The sequence below is a fragment of the Pithys albifrons genome, chromosome 28, assembly GCF_047495875.1.
Source record: "Pithys albifrons albifrons isolate INPA30051 chromosome 28, PitAlb_v1, whole genome shotgun sequence".
Taxonomy (NCBI): domain Eukaryota; kingdom Metazoa; phylum Chordata; class Aves; order Passeriformes; family Thamnophilidae; genus Pithys; species Pithys albifrons.
This window is the reverse complement of record NC_092485.1, coordinates 1867470-1883963: the sequence shown is the minus strand read 5'-3', so window position 1 is coordinate 1883963 and position 16494 is coordinate 1867470. Positions and strand designations below refer to the sequence as shown.

General features: G+C 57.4%; 1 protein-coding gene across 3 annotated transcripts in view; it reads left to right on the top strand.

The window, feature by feature from the left end:
- KIF21B (kinesin family member 21B) overlaps window positions 1-16494 on the top strand; it is a 43939-nt gene that overhangs the window by 21234 nt on the left and 6211 nt on the right. The window contains exons 11-35 of one of the 3 annotated variants that reach the window (XM_071578859.1): window positions 202-426; window positions 681-762; window positions 1259-1376; window positions 1612-1803; window positions 2423-2622; window positions 2782-2889; window positions 3282-3350; window positions 3732-3961; window positions 4364-4511; window positions 4610-4804; window positions 5554-5655; window positions 5781-5946; window positions 6227-6287; window positions 6595-6652; window positions 7112-7317; window positions 7786-7860; window positions 8014-8127; window positions 8755-8793; window positions 10914-11050; window positions 11299-11479; window positions 13049-13213; window positions 13774-13891; window positions 14562-14732; window positions 15201-15400; window positions 15810-16206. In XM_071578859.1, the coding sequence (XP_071434960.1) occupies window positions 202-426; window positions 681-762; window positions 1259-1376; window positions 1612-1803; window positions 2423-2622; window positions 2782-2889; window positions 3282-3350; window positions 3732-3961; window positions 4364-4511; window positions 4610-4804; window positions 5554-5655; window positions 5781-5946; window positions 6227-6287; window positions 6595-6652; window positions 7112-7317; window positions 7786-7860; window positions 8014-8127; window positions 8755-8793; window positions 10914-11050; window positions 11299-11479; window positions 13049-13213; window positions 13774-13891; window positions 14562-14732; window positions 15201-15400; window positions 15810-15909 (3460 nt within the window). In that variant the 3' untranslated portion in view covers window positions 15910-16206. Of the gene's footprint in view, window positions 1-201; window positions 427-680; window positions 763-1258; window positions 1377-1611; window positions 1804-2422; window positions 2623-2781; window positions 2890-3281; window positions 3351-3731; window positions 3962-4363; window positions 4512-4609; window positions 4805-5553; window positions 5656-5780; window positions 5947-6226; window positions 6288-6594; window positions 6653-7111; window positions 7318-7785; window positions 7861-8013; window positions 8128-8754; window positions 8794-10913; window positions 11051-11298; window positions 11480-13048; window positions 13214-13773; window positions 13892-14561; window positions 14733-15200; window positions 15401-15809; window positions 16207-16494 lie in introns of those variants that run through there. The other 2 variants (XM_071578861.1, XM_071578862.1) reach the window with 2 other exon arrangements.

Below are 16494 nucleotides of genomic sequence, written 5' to 3'. Positions count from 1 at the left end.
CCATCCTTGTAAGTGGATAGGGCTTGCAGCAGCCAGGTCTAGTGGGAGGTATCCCTGCCCATGGCAGGAGTATGGAATGAGGTGAGCTTTAAAGTCCCTCCTAACCCAACCCATTTTGTGATTCTAAACCCAGCCAAGATCCCTTTATGTGGTGTGAGTGGGATGGCCGCTCTTTGACTACATCCTTTCTCCATTCCCTAGAACGAAGCTTCTGGAGAGCGAGTCCATGAACGAGTCACTGCGCCGCAGCCTGTCGCGGGTCTCTCCACGGCCCCCCTACTCCCTGGGCTCCTCTCCAGGGACTGGACTGGGTGGGCTGTGCAGCCCTGCAGCGCCCGTGGACACAGAGGCCTCCGACGTGCTCCGACGGGCCAAGCAGGACCTGGAGCGCCTGAAGAAGAAGGAGCGGAGGCAGCAGAGGAAGAGGTGAAGGCACCTGCTGTGTGGTGTGGGAGCAGAGAGGCTGCGTGTCAATCTGTCTGTCCTCATGGTGTTGGGTATCCTGCTTCCCCCCATCCATGCTACACTTGCTCTTGGTCTCTTTGTTGCTCACCACACAATTCCAGAGGCCATTTTCTCCAAAGGGTCCACAAGCAGGATGCTGAGGGTGGGCCCAGCAGAACCTGTTTCAGGGCTCCCTCACACTGGGACTTACCAGCCCTGCTCTGCTCTCCCCTTAGCCCAGAGAAGGAGGCGTTTAAGAAGCGGCAGAAACTGCAGCAGGACAACGGGGAGGAGACGGATGAGAACGAGGTGGAAGAGGTGAGCAGGCATCATGCTCATAGCGAGGGATTGTCTGGGTGTGTAGCATTGTAATCACCCCACATGGGACAGCGACACAGCCCAGCCTGGCCCTGAAGGAGGTTGGAAAGGTTGTTTTGCTGAGGACTCCATGCTGGAGCAGGGAGGAGTTGGATTCTCCCCAGCCAGCCCTGCTGTGGAACAAGGAGTCCACCTTTTGGGAGGTGTGATTTCCATCAGCATAGGTGAAGGGGGGGGTTAGACAATAAAGGGCTGCTCAGCTGGGAGGGGATGGATGCAAGGATGGATGGACCACAGAGCTGCTCCTCTCAACAGCGTGTGGTAGAGGTCCAGAAATGGTGCTGCAGCCTCTGGGAATCCATGTGTGGGAGGCTGAGTCCCACTGTGGAGCCTGCAGCCCTTTGCTGTAGGGTGGGCACAGGTCTGGAGGAGGGAAGAGCCTGCAGAGAGAAGAGCAGGCCATACTGCAGGCTGAGGTCAGGCACTTGTCTGTTAGGAAGAGGAGGAACAGGATGAGAGTGGCTGTGAGGAAGAGGATGGACGCGAGGATGAAGATGAGGATTCAGGCAGTGAAGAGAGCCTAGTGGACTCAGACTCGGATGCAGAGGAGAAGGGTAAAGTGGAGATCCCTGTGCAACCCTGGGCATGGTGGGGCATTTGTTGGTGTCTCTGGCAATGAGCTCTGCTCCTGGGAAGGCAGAGCCCTGGCCATGCCTGCTCTGGAGGACTTGGAAGAGCCCCAGGGTTGCTGCAGCTGCCCAGCAATGTACCCATGAGTTCCTCTGTCCTCTGCCAAGGGGGCAGTGCTCCCTCATCTCTCCCAGCCTGACTGTCCCCCTCTGCCTCCAGCTGTGAATTTCCAGGCTGATCTGGCAGATTTGACCTGTGAGATTGAGATCAAGCAGAAGCTGATTGATGAGCTGGAGAACAGCCAGCGGCGCTTGCAGACCCTCAAGCATCAGTATGAGGAGAAGCTCATCCTATTGCAGAACAAGATTCGGGACACGCAGCTGGAGCGGGACCGGGTCCTGCAAAACCTCAGTGAGAACCTCCTCACCCATGAGATCCCACCCCTGTAGTGTTGAGCCCCAATTCCCACTCCTGCCCAGCTGACTCAGAGTCAAAGCATCCACCCCTGGCATGCAGTGCTGGCTCTAGCAGTGCTTTGTCACCCTTTGCCTCTACTCAAGTCCCTGGGACCCCCAGGACTCTTGTCTTGGCATGGGAGCAGGACCAGTCAGCTGCAGAGCTCCAGACTCTGCTCATGCTGGAGAAGGATGTCAAGACAAAGCCCTTTCTAGCCTTGAGCACCACTTCATAAGCCCCCACCACTTCACTGGGGAGACCTGGGGAAACTGAGGGGCAAAAGACCCAGTGGTGTGGCTGATCTCCAGACTAAACAGGGCAGGGTTACCCACACTGTGGTTGTGGGTCTCAGTCTGCAGCTCTGCCAGGAGACCCAGCTCAGCCCAGCAGTGCCTCCACCCTGCACTGAGCCCTTCCATGAGGTATCCCCAGACAGACCCCAGTGTGCAATAGGGTGAGGGGTGGCCCTGATGGGATGGGAGGAAGCAGTGCCTGGTGCCTCCAGGCAGGTTGTGTGGGTGCAGGAGGATCTGAAGGTGTGTGGCCATTGCAAACCCTCCCCTCAACCCACCAGGCACCATGGAGTGCTACACGGAGGAGAAAGCCAACAAGATCAAAGCAGACTATGAGAAGCGGCTGAAGGAGATGAACAGGGACCTGCAGAAGCTGCAGGCAGCCCAGAAGGAGCACGCCCGCCTGCTGAAGAACCAGTCCCGCTACGAGCGGGAGCTGCGGAAGCTGCAGGCAGAGGTGGCCGAGATGAAGAAGGCAAAGGTACCTGGATGTGCCAGGGCAGGGAGGGATCCCCTGAATGAGCTTGGCTACCTGCTCAGAGCAATGTTTTCCACTCTGGTGGCAAGTGCAGAGTGTCTGTATGCTGTGGGGGTGGGCGGGTGTCCCAGGACAGTCAGACACACAGAACCTCCGTTGCAGGTTGCGCTGATGAAGCAGATGCGGGAGGAGCAACAACGGAGGCGGCTGGTGGAGACCAAGAGGAACCGGGAGATCGCACAACTCAAGAAGGAGCAACGCCGACAGGAGGTGAGAGCCCAGCTCGCCACATGCCACCAGTGTCCCCAGGCTGGCCTGGCTGGGGGGGTGGTGTTTGTCCTGCTCTGGCACTCCAGTTGCTCCATAAATGCCTCCAGTTGGTGAAGCTTGGGGCCCTGCTGCACCCGTGGCCTCGCTGGGCTCACTCCTGGCTGAGTGGTTCCCAAAGGCTTCTTGCAGCTTCTGTTGTGGTTGCAAGGGATGTGGGCTCTCTGCTGAGTGCAGGAGGCAATGTTCAATCAGAGCCAGCTGAGGCTGGAACCTGCTCACTCTGAGGATCAGGAGTGAGACTGTTTGTGCCAAAGAAAGCCTTGGGTCTGCAACTGTCACTGGGTTGAATGGGCAGGACCCCAGGAGTGTCTTTTTCTTTCTCTCTCGTGCAGTTCCAGATCAGGGCTCTGGAGTCTCAGAAGCGGCAGCAGGAAATAGTGCTGCGGAGGAAAACCCAGGAGGTGAGGGGAGGGTGTTGCCTCCACACAGGCCCCAGCCCCATGGAGGCCTGGGCTCCCAGTGCTTGGCCTAGACAAACCCCGTCCTTCAGACAGGGCCATCTCTGGGAGTGGGGTTCCCAAAGGGATGGGAGGGGTTTCATGGTTCAGGATCCATGTGGGAGAGGCATCCTGGTTGCAGACAGCATCAGAATTCCTCATTCCAGACAGCAGAGCCTGGTGGCAGGGTTGGGCTATGAGGGAGGAGCAGGAAACCCATAAGGCACAACCTGAGCTTTGGGTCTGTAAAGCTACTGCTCTTGGTCCTGTGGGGACCTGGAAGTGACATCAAGAGGTTTGGGCTGGGTGGGGGTGCCCAGCTGACATGCTCTTCCTCCTGGGCAGGTGTCAGCACTGCGCCGTCTGGCCAAGCCCATGTCAGACCGGGTGGCAGGCAGGGCCAGCCAGAAGCCGGCTATGCTGGACTCGGGCGCAGAGGTCTCGGCCAGCACCACCTCCTCCGAGCCCGAGTCTGGCGCTCGCTCCGTCTCCAGCATTGTGCGCCAGTGGAACCGGAAAATCAACAACTTCCTGGGAGACACCTCGGCCCCCATGAATGGGGCTCGGCCTGCCAGGTCAGGGCAGGGGCTGGATGGGTGGTGGGTGAGACGTCTCAGCCATCTCCATGCCTGCCTTTTGGCTGGTGGCAGATTGAAGGGTGGCTTCTTTAGTGTGCACTTGACCCGTATTAAACCAGTGACCCGGTGACAGGCTGTGCTGGCAGTGTGACTGTCACCTGGGCTTGAGCCCAGAGCTGGCCTTCCATGAGGATTGAATGCCATGGCACAAACCCTGCTGAGCTCATCTCTTGTCCCTCTTTGCCACGGGCCAATGGAAAAGCTGGGCTGTCCAGAAACAATGCAGATGCCTCCTCTGCTTCTGGCCAGCCAGAGCCCAGGCATCCTCCTGGGGAAAGTCTAGCTCTCAAGCATGGTGTGGCTGGCTGCCTATGTGGCTCTTCTCCCTTCTGGCTGTAGGAAGAAGTTCCCTAAGAAGGGGACAAGCCAGACCTTCAGCAAAGCTGCTCGTCTCAAGTGGCAGTCGCTGGAGCGGCGCATCTTTGACATTGTCATGCAGAGGATGACCATTGTCAACCTAGAGGCAGACATGGAGAGACTCATCAAGGTGGCTGTGGTGCTGGGGATGGAGAGGCCTGGGTGGTGGGTGTAGGACAGGGGGATGGCCATGCAGACAGTGCCAATCCCCCTTCCTTTTCCCCCCAGAAACGCGAGGAGCTGTCACTGCTGCAGGAGGCATTGCTGGGCAAGCGGGCGAAGCTGCAGGCAGAGAGCCCCATGGAGCAGAAAGGGCTGCAGGAGCTGAATGAGGAGATCGAGGTGCTGGGGGCCAACATTGACTACATCAACGACAGCATTTCAGACTGCCAGGCCACCATCATGCAGATTGAGGAGACCAAGGTGGGCAGTGGGACTGGGACCAGCTGTCAGGGGGAGAGTGAAAGTGTCTCTCTGTGGGAAGAGCATCCTTGGGCACAGTCAGCTGGGCTGTATCACAGTTGCTGGAGCTGCACCTGCACAGTCACTTCTTGTTAGGTGGTTAATTGTGGAGAGGAGTGCTTGGCAGCTCCTTACATGTCCGTGGACAGGCTGCTGGCATCCCACTGCCCTGGAATTGTAGGGAAGCTGCAGCTCCCATCCTGCCCATGGTAGTGGTGGTCACTTGCCCCCATGGGAGCTTCATGTGCTGGAAACATCCTAGGACGACTGGATTTTTTCCCAGCAGAAGCCATCCAGGTTTTGTGTTCAGCTGTGACATGGGGCACACCACTGTGCAGCTCCCGATTCCCCTCAATGCCTGAAGCCCAAAACGGAGGCTGTGTGCTGTCCCTGGCTTGTCCCCAGCTGTCACCCCACTTGCAGGGCATTAATTCACATTAGGCTTTGGATTGTGTACTTAGGTGAGCCTGGTGTCTGCTCAGTGTCTAATTAAGTGTTGGCACCAGAATTTCTGTAGCAGTGCAGAAGCCCTTCAGGTTGCATTGGACAGCCCCATGGCCAGATTGCCCCAGCAGCCACTGGGCAGACTGGGGAGGGCGTGTTGGACCAGGCAGTGCTTGCAGGATGATGGAGGTGCTGTGCTGGCCATGGAGCCCTTTCTGCCCGTCCCATGTCCTGCTGTATCTGACACTTGCTTCTCCATGTTTCAGGAGGAGCTGGACTCCACGGACACCTCGGTGGTGATCAGCTCCTGCTCCCTGGCCGAAGCCCGGCTGCTGCTGGACAACTTCCTGAAGGCCTCCATTGACAAGGTGCAGGGCCATGGTGTGGTGCGGATGTGTGCCAGGGTTTCTCACGGCATGCCAGGATGGTGACCTGGTGGCAGGGATCCGTGGCACCCCCCTGAGTCCCGGCATGGCCATCCTTCCTTCCCCAGGGGCTGCAGGTGGCCCAGAAGGACGCCCAGATCCGGCTGCTGGAGGGGCGGCTGCGGCAGACGGACGTGGCCAGCTCCTCACAGAACCATGCCCTCCTGGATGCCCTGCGCGAGAAGGCTGAGTCACACCCCGAGCTGCAGGCGCTGATCCACAACGTCCAGCAAGGTGGGACCTGGGGTGGGCATGTGGGACAGGTCTGCTGCCTGTGGGGTGGGGTGCCCACCCATGCTGTCCCCCCCAGGAAGCACCTGGGGGCTGTGGCTGGGGCTCTACCTCAGAGGTGTTTCTGGGTAGGGACATGTGCTCTGGCCACCAGACAATGGGAACAAGGAGAGGGTCACCCCCCACAACTGCCTGGGGTGTCCCCTCCGCTGTGTGGTCCAGATGGGGCTGGGGTGGTGGGGTGCTCTCTGCACCACTGATGCTCTGTCTTCCTCTCACACAGAGAACGGCTACATCAGCACGGATGAGGAGGTCTCAGAGTTCAGCCTGGCTTCAGATGGAAGGTAAGCACCCAGCCTGGTGCTGCCTGAACTGGTAGTGGCTGGGACAGGATGCCTGGTGTCATTTATGGGACCTTTTAGATGGACACAGATGAACAAAGCCCCACTTGAGGTTTGTGGTGCCCAGCTATTGGTGGGGGGAGCAGAGTTGTCTCTTGGATACCAGTAGGGAGTGAAGACTTGGTCATTCCTTGGGGGAAAGAGTGTTAGGGAGCAGGGAGTGAACCAAGGAGTCTGATGGACCAGTGGCACCAGCTTTCTGAGTGGAGTTTGGCAACAAAGACCCATCTCTGCTCTCTTCTCCTTGCAGCATCTCCCAGTCTTTCACCATGAAGGGCTCAGCAAGCCAGGATGACTTCAAGTTTAAGGTTAGTTGACTTTTTTATGTACGACCTTGTGACAGGGTCCAGGAGGAGGGTAGGAGGGATGTTCAGTGATGCTCCAGGCCTCTGCTGAACCTGGTCTGCACCTTGGGGAACCAGGCTTGGCACAAAGCAGTATGGCTGGTCTCTGGATGGGAGGAACTAAGGTCTCCTGGTACTGTGGCCCTGAAGCACCAGAAAACTTGGGAAACACCCACATAAGCCAGTACCCTCCAGCTCTGAGTGGCACCAGGGAGGTCCCTGTGCAGGGCACAGAGGTGGAGGGAAGCAGCCATTGTTCTGTACAGGCTCTCACATTTGCTCTGAGCATGGAGAGCTGGCTGTGATGGGCATCCCAGTGTGGCACAGGGGAACTCAACCTCCTGGGGCCAGAGAGCATGAGCTCTCCATCCCACAGCACTGGCTGCTCCTGCTGCCCACCCCTGACCCTCTGCCCTGCCCTAGGGAGAGCCCAAGCTCTCGGGGCAGATGAAGGCGGTGTCAGCTGAGTGTCTTGGACCCACACTGGACGTCTCCACCAAGAACATCACCAAGTCCTTGGCATCCCTCATGGAGATCAAAGAGGACGGGATTGGCTTCTCCATCCGAGACCCCTATTACAAGGAGAAGGTGTCACGCACTGTCAGCCTGCCCACGCGAGGAAGCACCTTGTGAGCATGGAGTGGTGGGTCTCTGGGCACTGGGAGGCTCATGGAGCCATGGGCCAGCCCATGGGAAGCTGTGCCTGGCCTGTGGAGGTGCAGAGGGGTGAAGGTGAGCCCAATCCAGCATCTGTCCAGGCTTGGCTGCAGCAAGCAGTGATGATTTCTCCAGTGGGACTTGAAGAGTGTCTAGGAATATGTTGGTATCCTCTGCAGATAGAGAGGAGGGTCCTTCAAGAGGAAGAAAAGAAAGGGGGTGTGTGAGGGTCCCCAACTCCCTGCTCTTGGTCATCAGCCTTCTTGGGTTGCCAAAAGCCTCTGCACTCAGGGCTACCTTGAGGCATCTTCTGACCATATGATTGTGACTCCAGGGCAGCCCAGCTTCTCTTTGCTCTTCTGGGGGAGGACACAGGTGTTCAGTGTGGAGGGATCCCAGTGCAGGGCAGGCACCCACTCTCCTCTGTTCACTTCCTTCAGTCCCAGGCAGTCCCGGGGCTCAGACACTTCACCTCTGACAAGGCGGAAATCCTATGACCGTGGGCAACCTGCCAGGTGAGCTTGGGAGAAATGGTGACATGGGTGGGGGGGAGGCTGGGTGGCCCAGATGAGTGGGGAAGGATGCTGTCTGGGCAGCTCTGCTGGGCTCTGCTGGTGCCAAGGGAGCAGCTCTTGAGTCACGTGTCCCTCTGATCCTTCCCAACTCAGGCCCACAGACATTGGCTTCACACCACCCTCATCCCCTCCCACCCGTCCACGCAACGACCGCAATGTCTTCTCCCGTCTCACGAGCACCCAGAGCCAGGGATCTGCCTTGGATAAGTAAGTCCTGGTGGGGTGGGGTGGGAGTGTTTGAGTGAGGGGGACCCAGACCATGACAGCACACACGTACCAAGTCCTGTGGGGGTATATAGGAGCACCAGGACTTGGGTTAGCTCCAGCCAGGGTCCTGTCACGGCTCTGCCTCCCTGCTTGTGCCTGTGAGGGCACTGCTGCTGTGCCCGTGCTGTGCTCCTGCCCGCTGTGCCCCTCTCTGAGTTCACACTCATGGCCTCTGGCTGGAGACAGCACAGTGCCAGACTTGGACCTCTGGAAAGGTGATGGAGCAGGATGGGGTGAGGGGATGAGGGCTCACAGGAAGCTGATGGACTGGCATTCACCCACAAATGCTGCTCCAGCCTCCCCTGGCAAAGGTTGGGTGTTCCCCTTGGCTCAGACATTGTTAGCAGCGCTGGAGTTCCCTGATGGAGACCTGCTGTCTGATCATCACACGCCTTCCTGCTCCTCTGCTGTCCCCTGGTTCTCCATGTGTGCTTCTCCTTCTCTCCCCTCCTCCTCTCTGTCCTACACTGGCTTGGATGCAATAACAATCCTCCACCTCTGACTCCACTGCTGCCTCCTCTAGTCTGGGTTTTCTCTCCCATAATCCTGCTAATTTTCTGCCCCTAGGTCTGATGACAGCGATTCCTCTGTCTCGGAGGTGCTGAGGTATAGACAACTTTCTATTTATTATCCCTTCCTCTGCTCCTCCTTTTCTCTGTCTCAGGTGCCTGCTCTCCCTGTCCCCACATGCTCTGCCTGCACCTTGCTGCTCTCCCCAGCTCCCTGCTCGTGTGTCTGTCCCCTCCTGGCATGCCACCTCTGGTGCCTGATGTTGTCCCCTCAGTTGCAAGTTAGAATGTTCCTGCTTGGATTATTAGCCCTTGGAGACACAGCACTGGCTGGTTTGGGGTGGCAGCATGTTCTCCTCCATCTCTGATGGGTTATTGTCAGCTTGAGGCCACTGTGTTCCACCCTTTCCCCAGCTCTCCAGCAGTCTGGTGGGATGGTGGGGAAGGGGGCAAGTGACCCTGGGTGCTTCCAGTGTGTCCTTCATGAAAGCTCCTTCCAGGCAAACGTCTCAGGTTCTCCCCATGCCTGGCTGTGCTTCTCTGGTGCTGAGTTGGGGAAAGTTGATCTCTTTCCCAAAGAAATCAAGTCAGATCGTGGTACAGAGCTCAGCCTTGGGCTTAAGGTGCTCTTGGGCTTCTCCCACTGCACCCACTTCCCTGTGGAAGTTTCCCAACACAAGGGCCAACTTTTCCCCATCCTTAAGGAACATCGGCCTCATTGGAGCCTTTCAGTGCCTAAAGTGGCTTACTAAAAAGAGAGAGAGTGACTTTACAGGGGCAGATAGTTACAGAATAAGTGGGAATGGTTTTAAACTGAAAGAGGAGAGATTTAAATTATGTATCAGGAAGAAATTCTTCCCTATGAGGGTAGTGAGGCCTTGGCACAGGTTGCCCAGAGGAGTTGTGGCTGCCCCATCCCTGGAAGTGTCCAAGGCCAGGTTGGACAGGGCTTGGAGCAATCTGGGCTAGTGGAAGGTGTCCCTGCCTATGGCAGGGGGGTGGAATGAGATGGTGTGTGATGTCCTTTCAGCCCAAACCATTCCATGATTCTGTGATCAGCCCTCCATCACCTGGGCATCCCCTGACTCTGCCCCTGAGCTCCTGCAGTCCCCCAGTCACTGGGGAGGTGACACCAGATCAGTCTGGGCTGTGTCACCTTGGGCAGTTTTCAGTTAGGCAGATACACAGAGTCAATGGGAAACGTCTTACTCTGGGGAGTCAGGATTTCCCCTTGGACTCAGTGTTGCTTTGAGGCTGGTGGAAACACTGGCCAGGGCAATCCAGGCTGGTGGAAAGAGGGGAGGGCTGTTGGGTTGGCACTGGTAAGTGCAGAGCTGAGGAAGGACGATCACATGCATGCAATTTCCAAACCCAAATTAATGAGCCTATGCTTGTCCTCGTTACTAACTCAAACCTTGCCCTTCTCCAGCCCCCATGCCACAGTTCCCCTGCCTGTAAGAAGCCAGCCCAGCCTGTGGTCCCTTGGCTGTGGGTGGCTGTGCTTGATGCCCAGGCACACCAGTGTCCCAAGGGTCACACACAGAAGGGTTGGGCTGGTGGTCCTCAGCACCCTCAGCATGTCTGAAGTAGAGGGGATTGGCAGATGTTCTGTCCCCTGGAACAGGCAGCAGTGTCCCTTGGAGGCAGGTTTGGCAGGGGTAGGTCCTCTCCTGCCCTAAGCTAGTCGTGGGTCCAGGAACAGAGCCACTGTGAGAGGGTGTGGAAGCTGGTGCTGCCCTTTGTCACCCTCATGGTCTGTGTAAAGGAGCAGGGCCCTGTCTCCAAATATCCCCAGCCACAGGCTGACAGCCTCCAAGGGACTGGGGTGCTGATACTGGTACCCTGAAACATTTATCCCAGCAGAGCTTGTGACTGGACAGGGTTTGTCCCCAAAAGGACCTCAGGGCCAATGAGCTGGGTCTCCTGACTTGCCCTGGGTCTCTGCTGGCCAGGCACAAGAGGTTTAGGGGGAGAGCAGAGACCACTGGGCAGCCTCCCCCTTTCCCAATCTGTATTACTGGGACAGAGGTAGGCAGGGGCTGCCCCTGGGGAGACTCCTGGGGTTTCTATGAAGACCTTGTCTCAGATGTGCCACGTCCAGGTGGAGAGGCCCATCTCACTGCTGGGCTTGGTGTGACCAGGTCTCCCATGCCCTGGGGCTGTGGGCACAGTGTCTCTCCACCCCTGCACTGTACCTGTTCTCTCTCTCCCACGAAGGGGCATCATTAACCCAGTGGGTGGCACCAAGAATGCCCGGACAGCCCCGCTGCAGTGTGTCTCAGTGGCAGAGGGACACACCAAGCCTGTGCTCTGCCTGGATGCCACCGACGAGCTGCTCTTCACGGGGTCCAAAGGTGCGTGTTGGGCAGAGGTGACTGGGAAGATGTGAGAGCAGGTTGGCACTGGGAATGTGGGAAGTGCTGGGCACTGTGGGGATAGTCCCCGTCTTCAGTGTTGAGCCCTGCTCTGCCCCAGGGCTGGCTGGCTGCTTTCCTCTGGCCTTGTTGGTGGGGGAAGATGCTCAGAAGAGATATTGTCCCCAAGCCACCATGCCCTTGGAGGAGACTCCCCTCTGACACTCTTGGGCATGTTCTTCCTGCAGACCGGAGCTGCAAAATGTGGAACCTGGTGACTGGCCAAGAAATTGCTTCCCTCAAGGGTCACCCAAACAATGTAGTTTCCATCAAGTACTGCAGCCACACGGGGCTGGTGTTCACCGTGTCCACCTCGTACATCAAGGTGTGGGACATCCGCGACTCAGCCCGCTGCATCCGCACCCTCACGTACGTACCCTCAGCTTGGGAGACCCTGGACACTCTGGGCATCTCTGGGTTTGCAGAAACCAGGCCCAGGACCTACAGGGGTGGGCCAAGTGCCAGCTCCCTTAGTGCCAGTTTGCAGTGCTGCTTCCTTAGGGAACAGGGAGGTTGTGGGAGAATTTGGGGTGAGGGGAGCCATGTGGACCTTCTGCAGAGAAGACTCAGGATTGTAGAATCACAGAATTTGCTGAGTTCAAAGGGACCCATCAGGGTGTCATTGAGTCCAACCCCTGGCCCTGCACAGGACACTTCAGTGGTAACACCATGTGCTTGAGAACATTGTCCACACTCATTGCCCAAACTTCTTGAACTCAGACAGGCCTGGTGCTGTGCCCACTTCCTTGGGGAGCCTGTTCCAGTGCTCAGCCACCCTCTGGGTGAAAAACCTTTTCCTGATATCCAATCTAAACCTTCACTCCAGCCGGTTCCTCAAGTCCTGCCAGTGGTCATGAGAGTGATGAGATCAGTACCTGCCCTTCTGTTGCCCCTTGTGGGGATGTTGAAGATCACAGTAAGGTCTCCCCTTAGTCTCCTCTTGTCCATCTGAACAAACCAAGTGATGTCCCAGGTTCCCTCCTCCTGGTCTCCTTTGGACTCTCTCTAGTGGCTTAGTCTTTTTGTATTGTGGTGCCCAAAGCTGCCCCCGGGACTCAAAGTGAGGCCACCCCAGTGCAGAACAGAGTGGGACAGTCCCCTCCCTTGCCAGCCAGTGATGCTGTGCCTGATGCCCCCAGGACACAGTTGGCCCTCCTGGTTGCCAGGGCACTGCTGACTCACATTCAACACCCCCAGGTCTCTTCCTGCAGCTGTTCTCCAGCCTCTTGTTCCCCAGTCTGTACACACAGCCAGGGTTGCCCCATCCCAGGTGCACTTTCCCTTGTTAAAAAGCTTTGAAGAGGTTTTGCAGCTACTCTGGGAGGGGCCAGGAGAGCTAGCAGCTCCAGAGGGGGGAGACAGCCCCACCAGCATCATGGCTGGGTAAATCACAAGCTCTACAGTGGGAAACTCACATCTCTGTGAGGAGTTTGAGGACCAGAAATGAGCATGGAACAGGTTGGAGCCGTGCCTGTAGGCCTGGAGTAGGGCTCAAATGTTAGGAGAGTATGGTGGCCCAGAGTTACCTACTCTGGCACAGAGCTCCTTTCTCTGTCCAGCCCCATCTGCCTTGGCCTGAAGGTGCTTTTCCCTTGGTGCAGAGGCCAAGACCTCTGCTGGTCTGTGCTGCATGCCAGCACTCACCAGCTCTTCCTGTGGGAAGCAGAGAGGAATTGGAAGAGAGCAAAATGGCCCTCAGATGGAAACCAGGGCAGGATGCTCTGTGTCATGCACACACCTGGCATCCCTGGCTGCCTCTGCAGGCTGGACACTGGTCTGGGGGACAGAGCCCTTGTGGCCAGAGAGACTGGTACTTCCAGGGCCTCTTCCCAGCGTGGGACCCACCTGTGCCAGCCTGGAACCAACAGCCCCCTGCAGTTCCTCAGTGGCTCTGTTCTCCACTCATCCTCCTCTCCCCTGGCCCTCTCTCTGCTTTAGATCTTCTGGACAGGTGATCTCTGGGGATGCCTGTGCTGGGACCACCACCCGCACTGTCACCAGCGTGCAGGGGGAGCACCAGATCAACCAGATCGCGCTCAACCCCACGGGCACCACCCTCTACGCTGCTGCTGGGAACTCTGTCCGCATCTGGGAGCTGAGCAGGTGAGTGCTGAGGGGGGCAGGACACTTTCTGGGGGTGCAGGGGACACTGGCTGCTCACAGGGGTCTGAAATGATCCCCCTGGGAAAAGTAGAAGCTTTTTTAATAATGGAAGTTGCCTGAAATGAGGACCCTTTCCTGTGGGACCCAAGGATTGATGAGCAACATTGGAGCTACTTGGGGTGGGGGCTTTGTCTGGGCAGAGCTTTGGAGAAGGAGGAAGGCAAGTGGAATGAGCAGCAGTACCCCCTGGTTTTGCCCTTGTCCTCCTACCTGCCTGTTGGGCAGTGGGCTGCAAACCCTGTGCTGCAGCCTGGGCTCTGCAGCCAGATGTTGGCCCACTGTCAGGCTGTGTAGCCAGATGTTGGCACACCCCAAGACTGCTTTCCTTCCCTGACATCACTGGGAATGAGATCTCCCTGCCCACTGTCCTGCAAAGAAAACAATCCCTACTGGGGGGCTTCAGTGCTGGGGGGGATGGAGTGGAGGTGTCTCTGCATGGGAGGGCCCTTTGGAGGAGTTCCAGCACCCAGGAGGGGGCTGACTTGTGCCCTTGAACCCAGGTTGCAGCCTGTGGGGAAGCTGAGTGGCCACATTGGGCCTGTGATGTGTCTCACAGTGAACCAGACGGCGAGTAACCACGACCTGGTGGTCACAGGTTCCAAAGATCACTACGTCAAGGTACTTCCTTCCTTGGGGTTCAGCACCCTGTGTCCTGTAGGGAAACCCAGATGTTGACAACCCCTGAGGTCTCTCCTCTCCTTCTGAAAGCTGAGCTGAGATTTTGTTTTCACTTGTCTCCTCTTCCCAAATCTTGCCATCTGCTTGGTCCACAATGCACCTTCTGAGAAGGATTTTCATTTCTCTCATCCTCGGACCCTGTGGCTTGGACTTGCATGTGATGGCTGATCCAGATGAGCAGAACACCCTGTTCTGCTCAATTCTGCCCCTGTGCACGATATAAATGCTTTGTGCCTGCTTGGTCACAGCTCCAGCTCAGCAAGAGCCTGTCCCTTCCTTTCAGGTTTTAACAGGTTGAATTAGAGCTGGCACCAGGGATGGTGGGATGGTGAGTGTGGCAAGATCCTACTCAGCTGTCATCTTGGCTTATGGGGAGTGTGAAGGCTCACCAAAAGTAAAATGCAGCAGAGTGGGGCTGTCCCTGGTGGCAGATCTCCTCTGCTGGTGGCAGGACACTCAGCCTCAAAAAGCCTCAGGTGGCCAACACACTCCGCTTTCCAGCATCACGCTGGGTGCCCTGAACACAGAGGGTGGGGACCAAGCTCCCCAGGAGAGGGCCAGCTCTGTCCCCAGTGCCATCTGTGATCTGTTCCCCACTGCTCTTCCCCAGGTGTTTGAAATCACGGAGGGCATGGTTGGCAATATTGGCCCAACTCACAACTTTGAGCCCCCTCACTATGATGGCATCGAGTGCCTGGCCATCCAGGGAGATGTCCTCTTCAGTGGCTCCAGGGACAACGGCATAAAGAAGTGGGATCTGGAGCAGCAAGAACTTACCCAGGTCTGGAGGGGAGCATGGCACAGGTTCTGTGGTGATGTTGCTCCTGGGGTCTGGAGGGGGAACCCTTGTCCAGGGACATACTGCTGGTGTCCTGCATGGAGCTCAGCAGGGAGGGCATTTCCAATCCTAGGCTGTGTTTGGGGGAGGGGGTGCTGTGCCCCCCTAGTTTGTGCTGCAGAGCACTCAGGATTGCCAGCTGCCCCACAGACAGGCTGTGGCATCAGTTGCAGTATGGGGGGTTGTGTTCTGCTCTGAGTTCAGGATTGTTGTCTCCAGCCCAGGGGAGAAACCAAGCCCTGAATTTTGAGCCCATCCCCTTGGCTCATAAGTGGGGATCACCAGTCCCACAATCCCAGTCAGCCCCAGGGTGTCAGTGAGGACCCAGCTGCCCAGATTGAGTGTGTGAGGCTGCTGGTGGTGCTGCAGATGAGGTTGGTCACGACCTCTGCTCTGTGCCCGTATCTACAGCAAATCCCCAATGCCCACAAGGACTGGGTGTGTGCCCTGGCCTTCATCCCCGGCCGCCCCATGGTGCTGAGCGCCTGCCGAGGAGGCGTCATGAAGGTCTGGAACGTGGACACCTTCACCCCAGTGGGGGAGATCAAGGGGCATGACAGCCCCATCAATGCCATCTGCACCAACTCAAAGCACATCTTCACTGCCTCCAGGTGAGCCGCAGGGGGAGACTCTGGGGTTGAGCTGTCACCCCTGGGCCTGGGTGGGTGTGTGCTGGGTGAACAGGGAGCAAGGGGGGAGGGAAGGGGAGAGGCTCACAGCTTTACAGTCCCTCCACTCCATCATCTCCTCTTGCCCACTTTAGCCTGCCCATGGCATGGCCTGCCCATCACAGTGCCAAGAGCTGTCCCCAACCTTCCCCTGCCCACGCTCTGGTGACACTCTGGGTTACCCCCCATGCAGGGACCCCTCTTCCCCGGGGCTGGGCATCCTCTTCTGCTCTTGGGGAGCTCTTTGGCAGCAAGACTCTGATACCCTCTTTTCGACCATGTCCCTTTTTTCCCTTCCTTTTTCTCTGTCTCTCTCTGTCTCTCCTCCTCCCCACTCCCATCTGTGCCACAGCGACTGCCGGGTAAAGTTATGGAATTACGTGCCTGGGCTCACCCCTTGCCTTCCACGACGCGTCCTTGCCATAAAGGGCCGTGCTACTAGTCTGCCTTGACCCTCCTGCTCTTTGACTCTCTTGCTCATGTGCTCTTCTTCTGTCTCTCCTTCCCTTTTTACTCCATCTCTCCCTCCCTCTGTCCCTCTCACTGTTGGTTTTGCTCTTCTCTCTCTTTTTTCCCCTCTTTCTCTCTGGTCTGAGCTGCTTCTTCACGGTATGAAACTATTCTGCGTTTTTCCCCACTTGATAAGTCTTTGCTAGAAGGGACTTGTCCCCTTGTCCCAGCCATATCCCCACCTTGGTTTCATTTGCTTTTTGGGTTTTTTTTTCCTTGCCAAGTGCCCACATCTACTGTGGCAACTCTGTGGAAGTTGTGGCCTGCCCACAGCTTTGCATGGATAGTGGGTTGGGAGTCAGCAGCCACCCCCAAATCAGCCCATGCCCCGGGGGAACTGAGCAGAGCAGCTCCCTGGATATCAGTGCTGGGACATAGTCAGAGCTCATTCGAGGGGGACAGGAGTCCTGGTGTGGGGTCAGCCCTGGAGGTCACCATTTCCCTTTGTCCCCAACTCCTGCCAGTGGGCTGAGCCCCATTGGGCCTGCCTCCTGCCCAAAGTGCACTGGGCAACCTCCTGCCAAGGG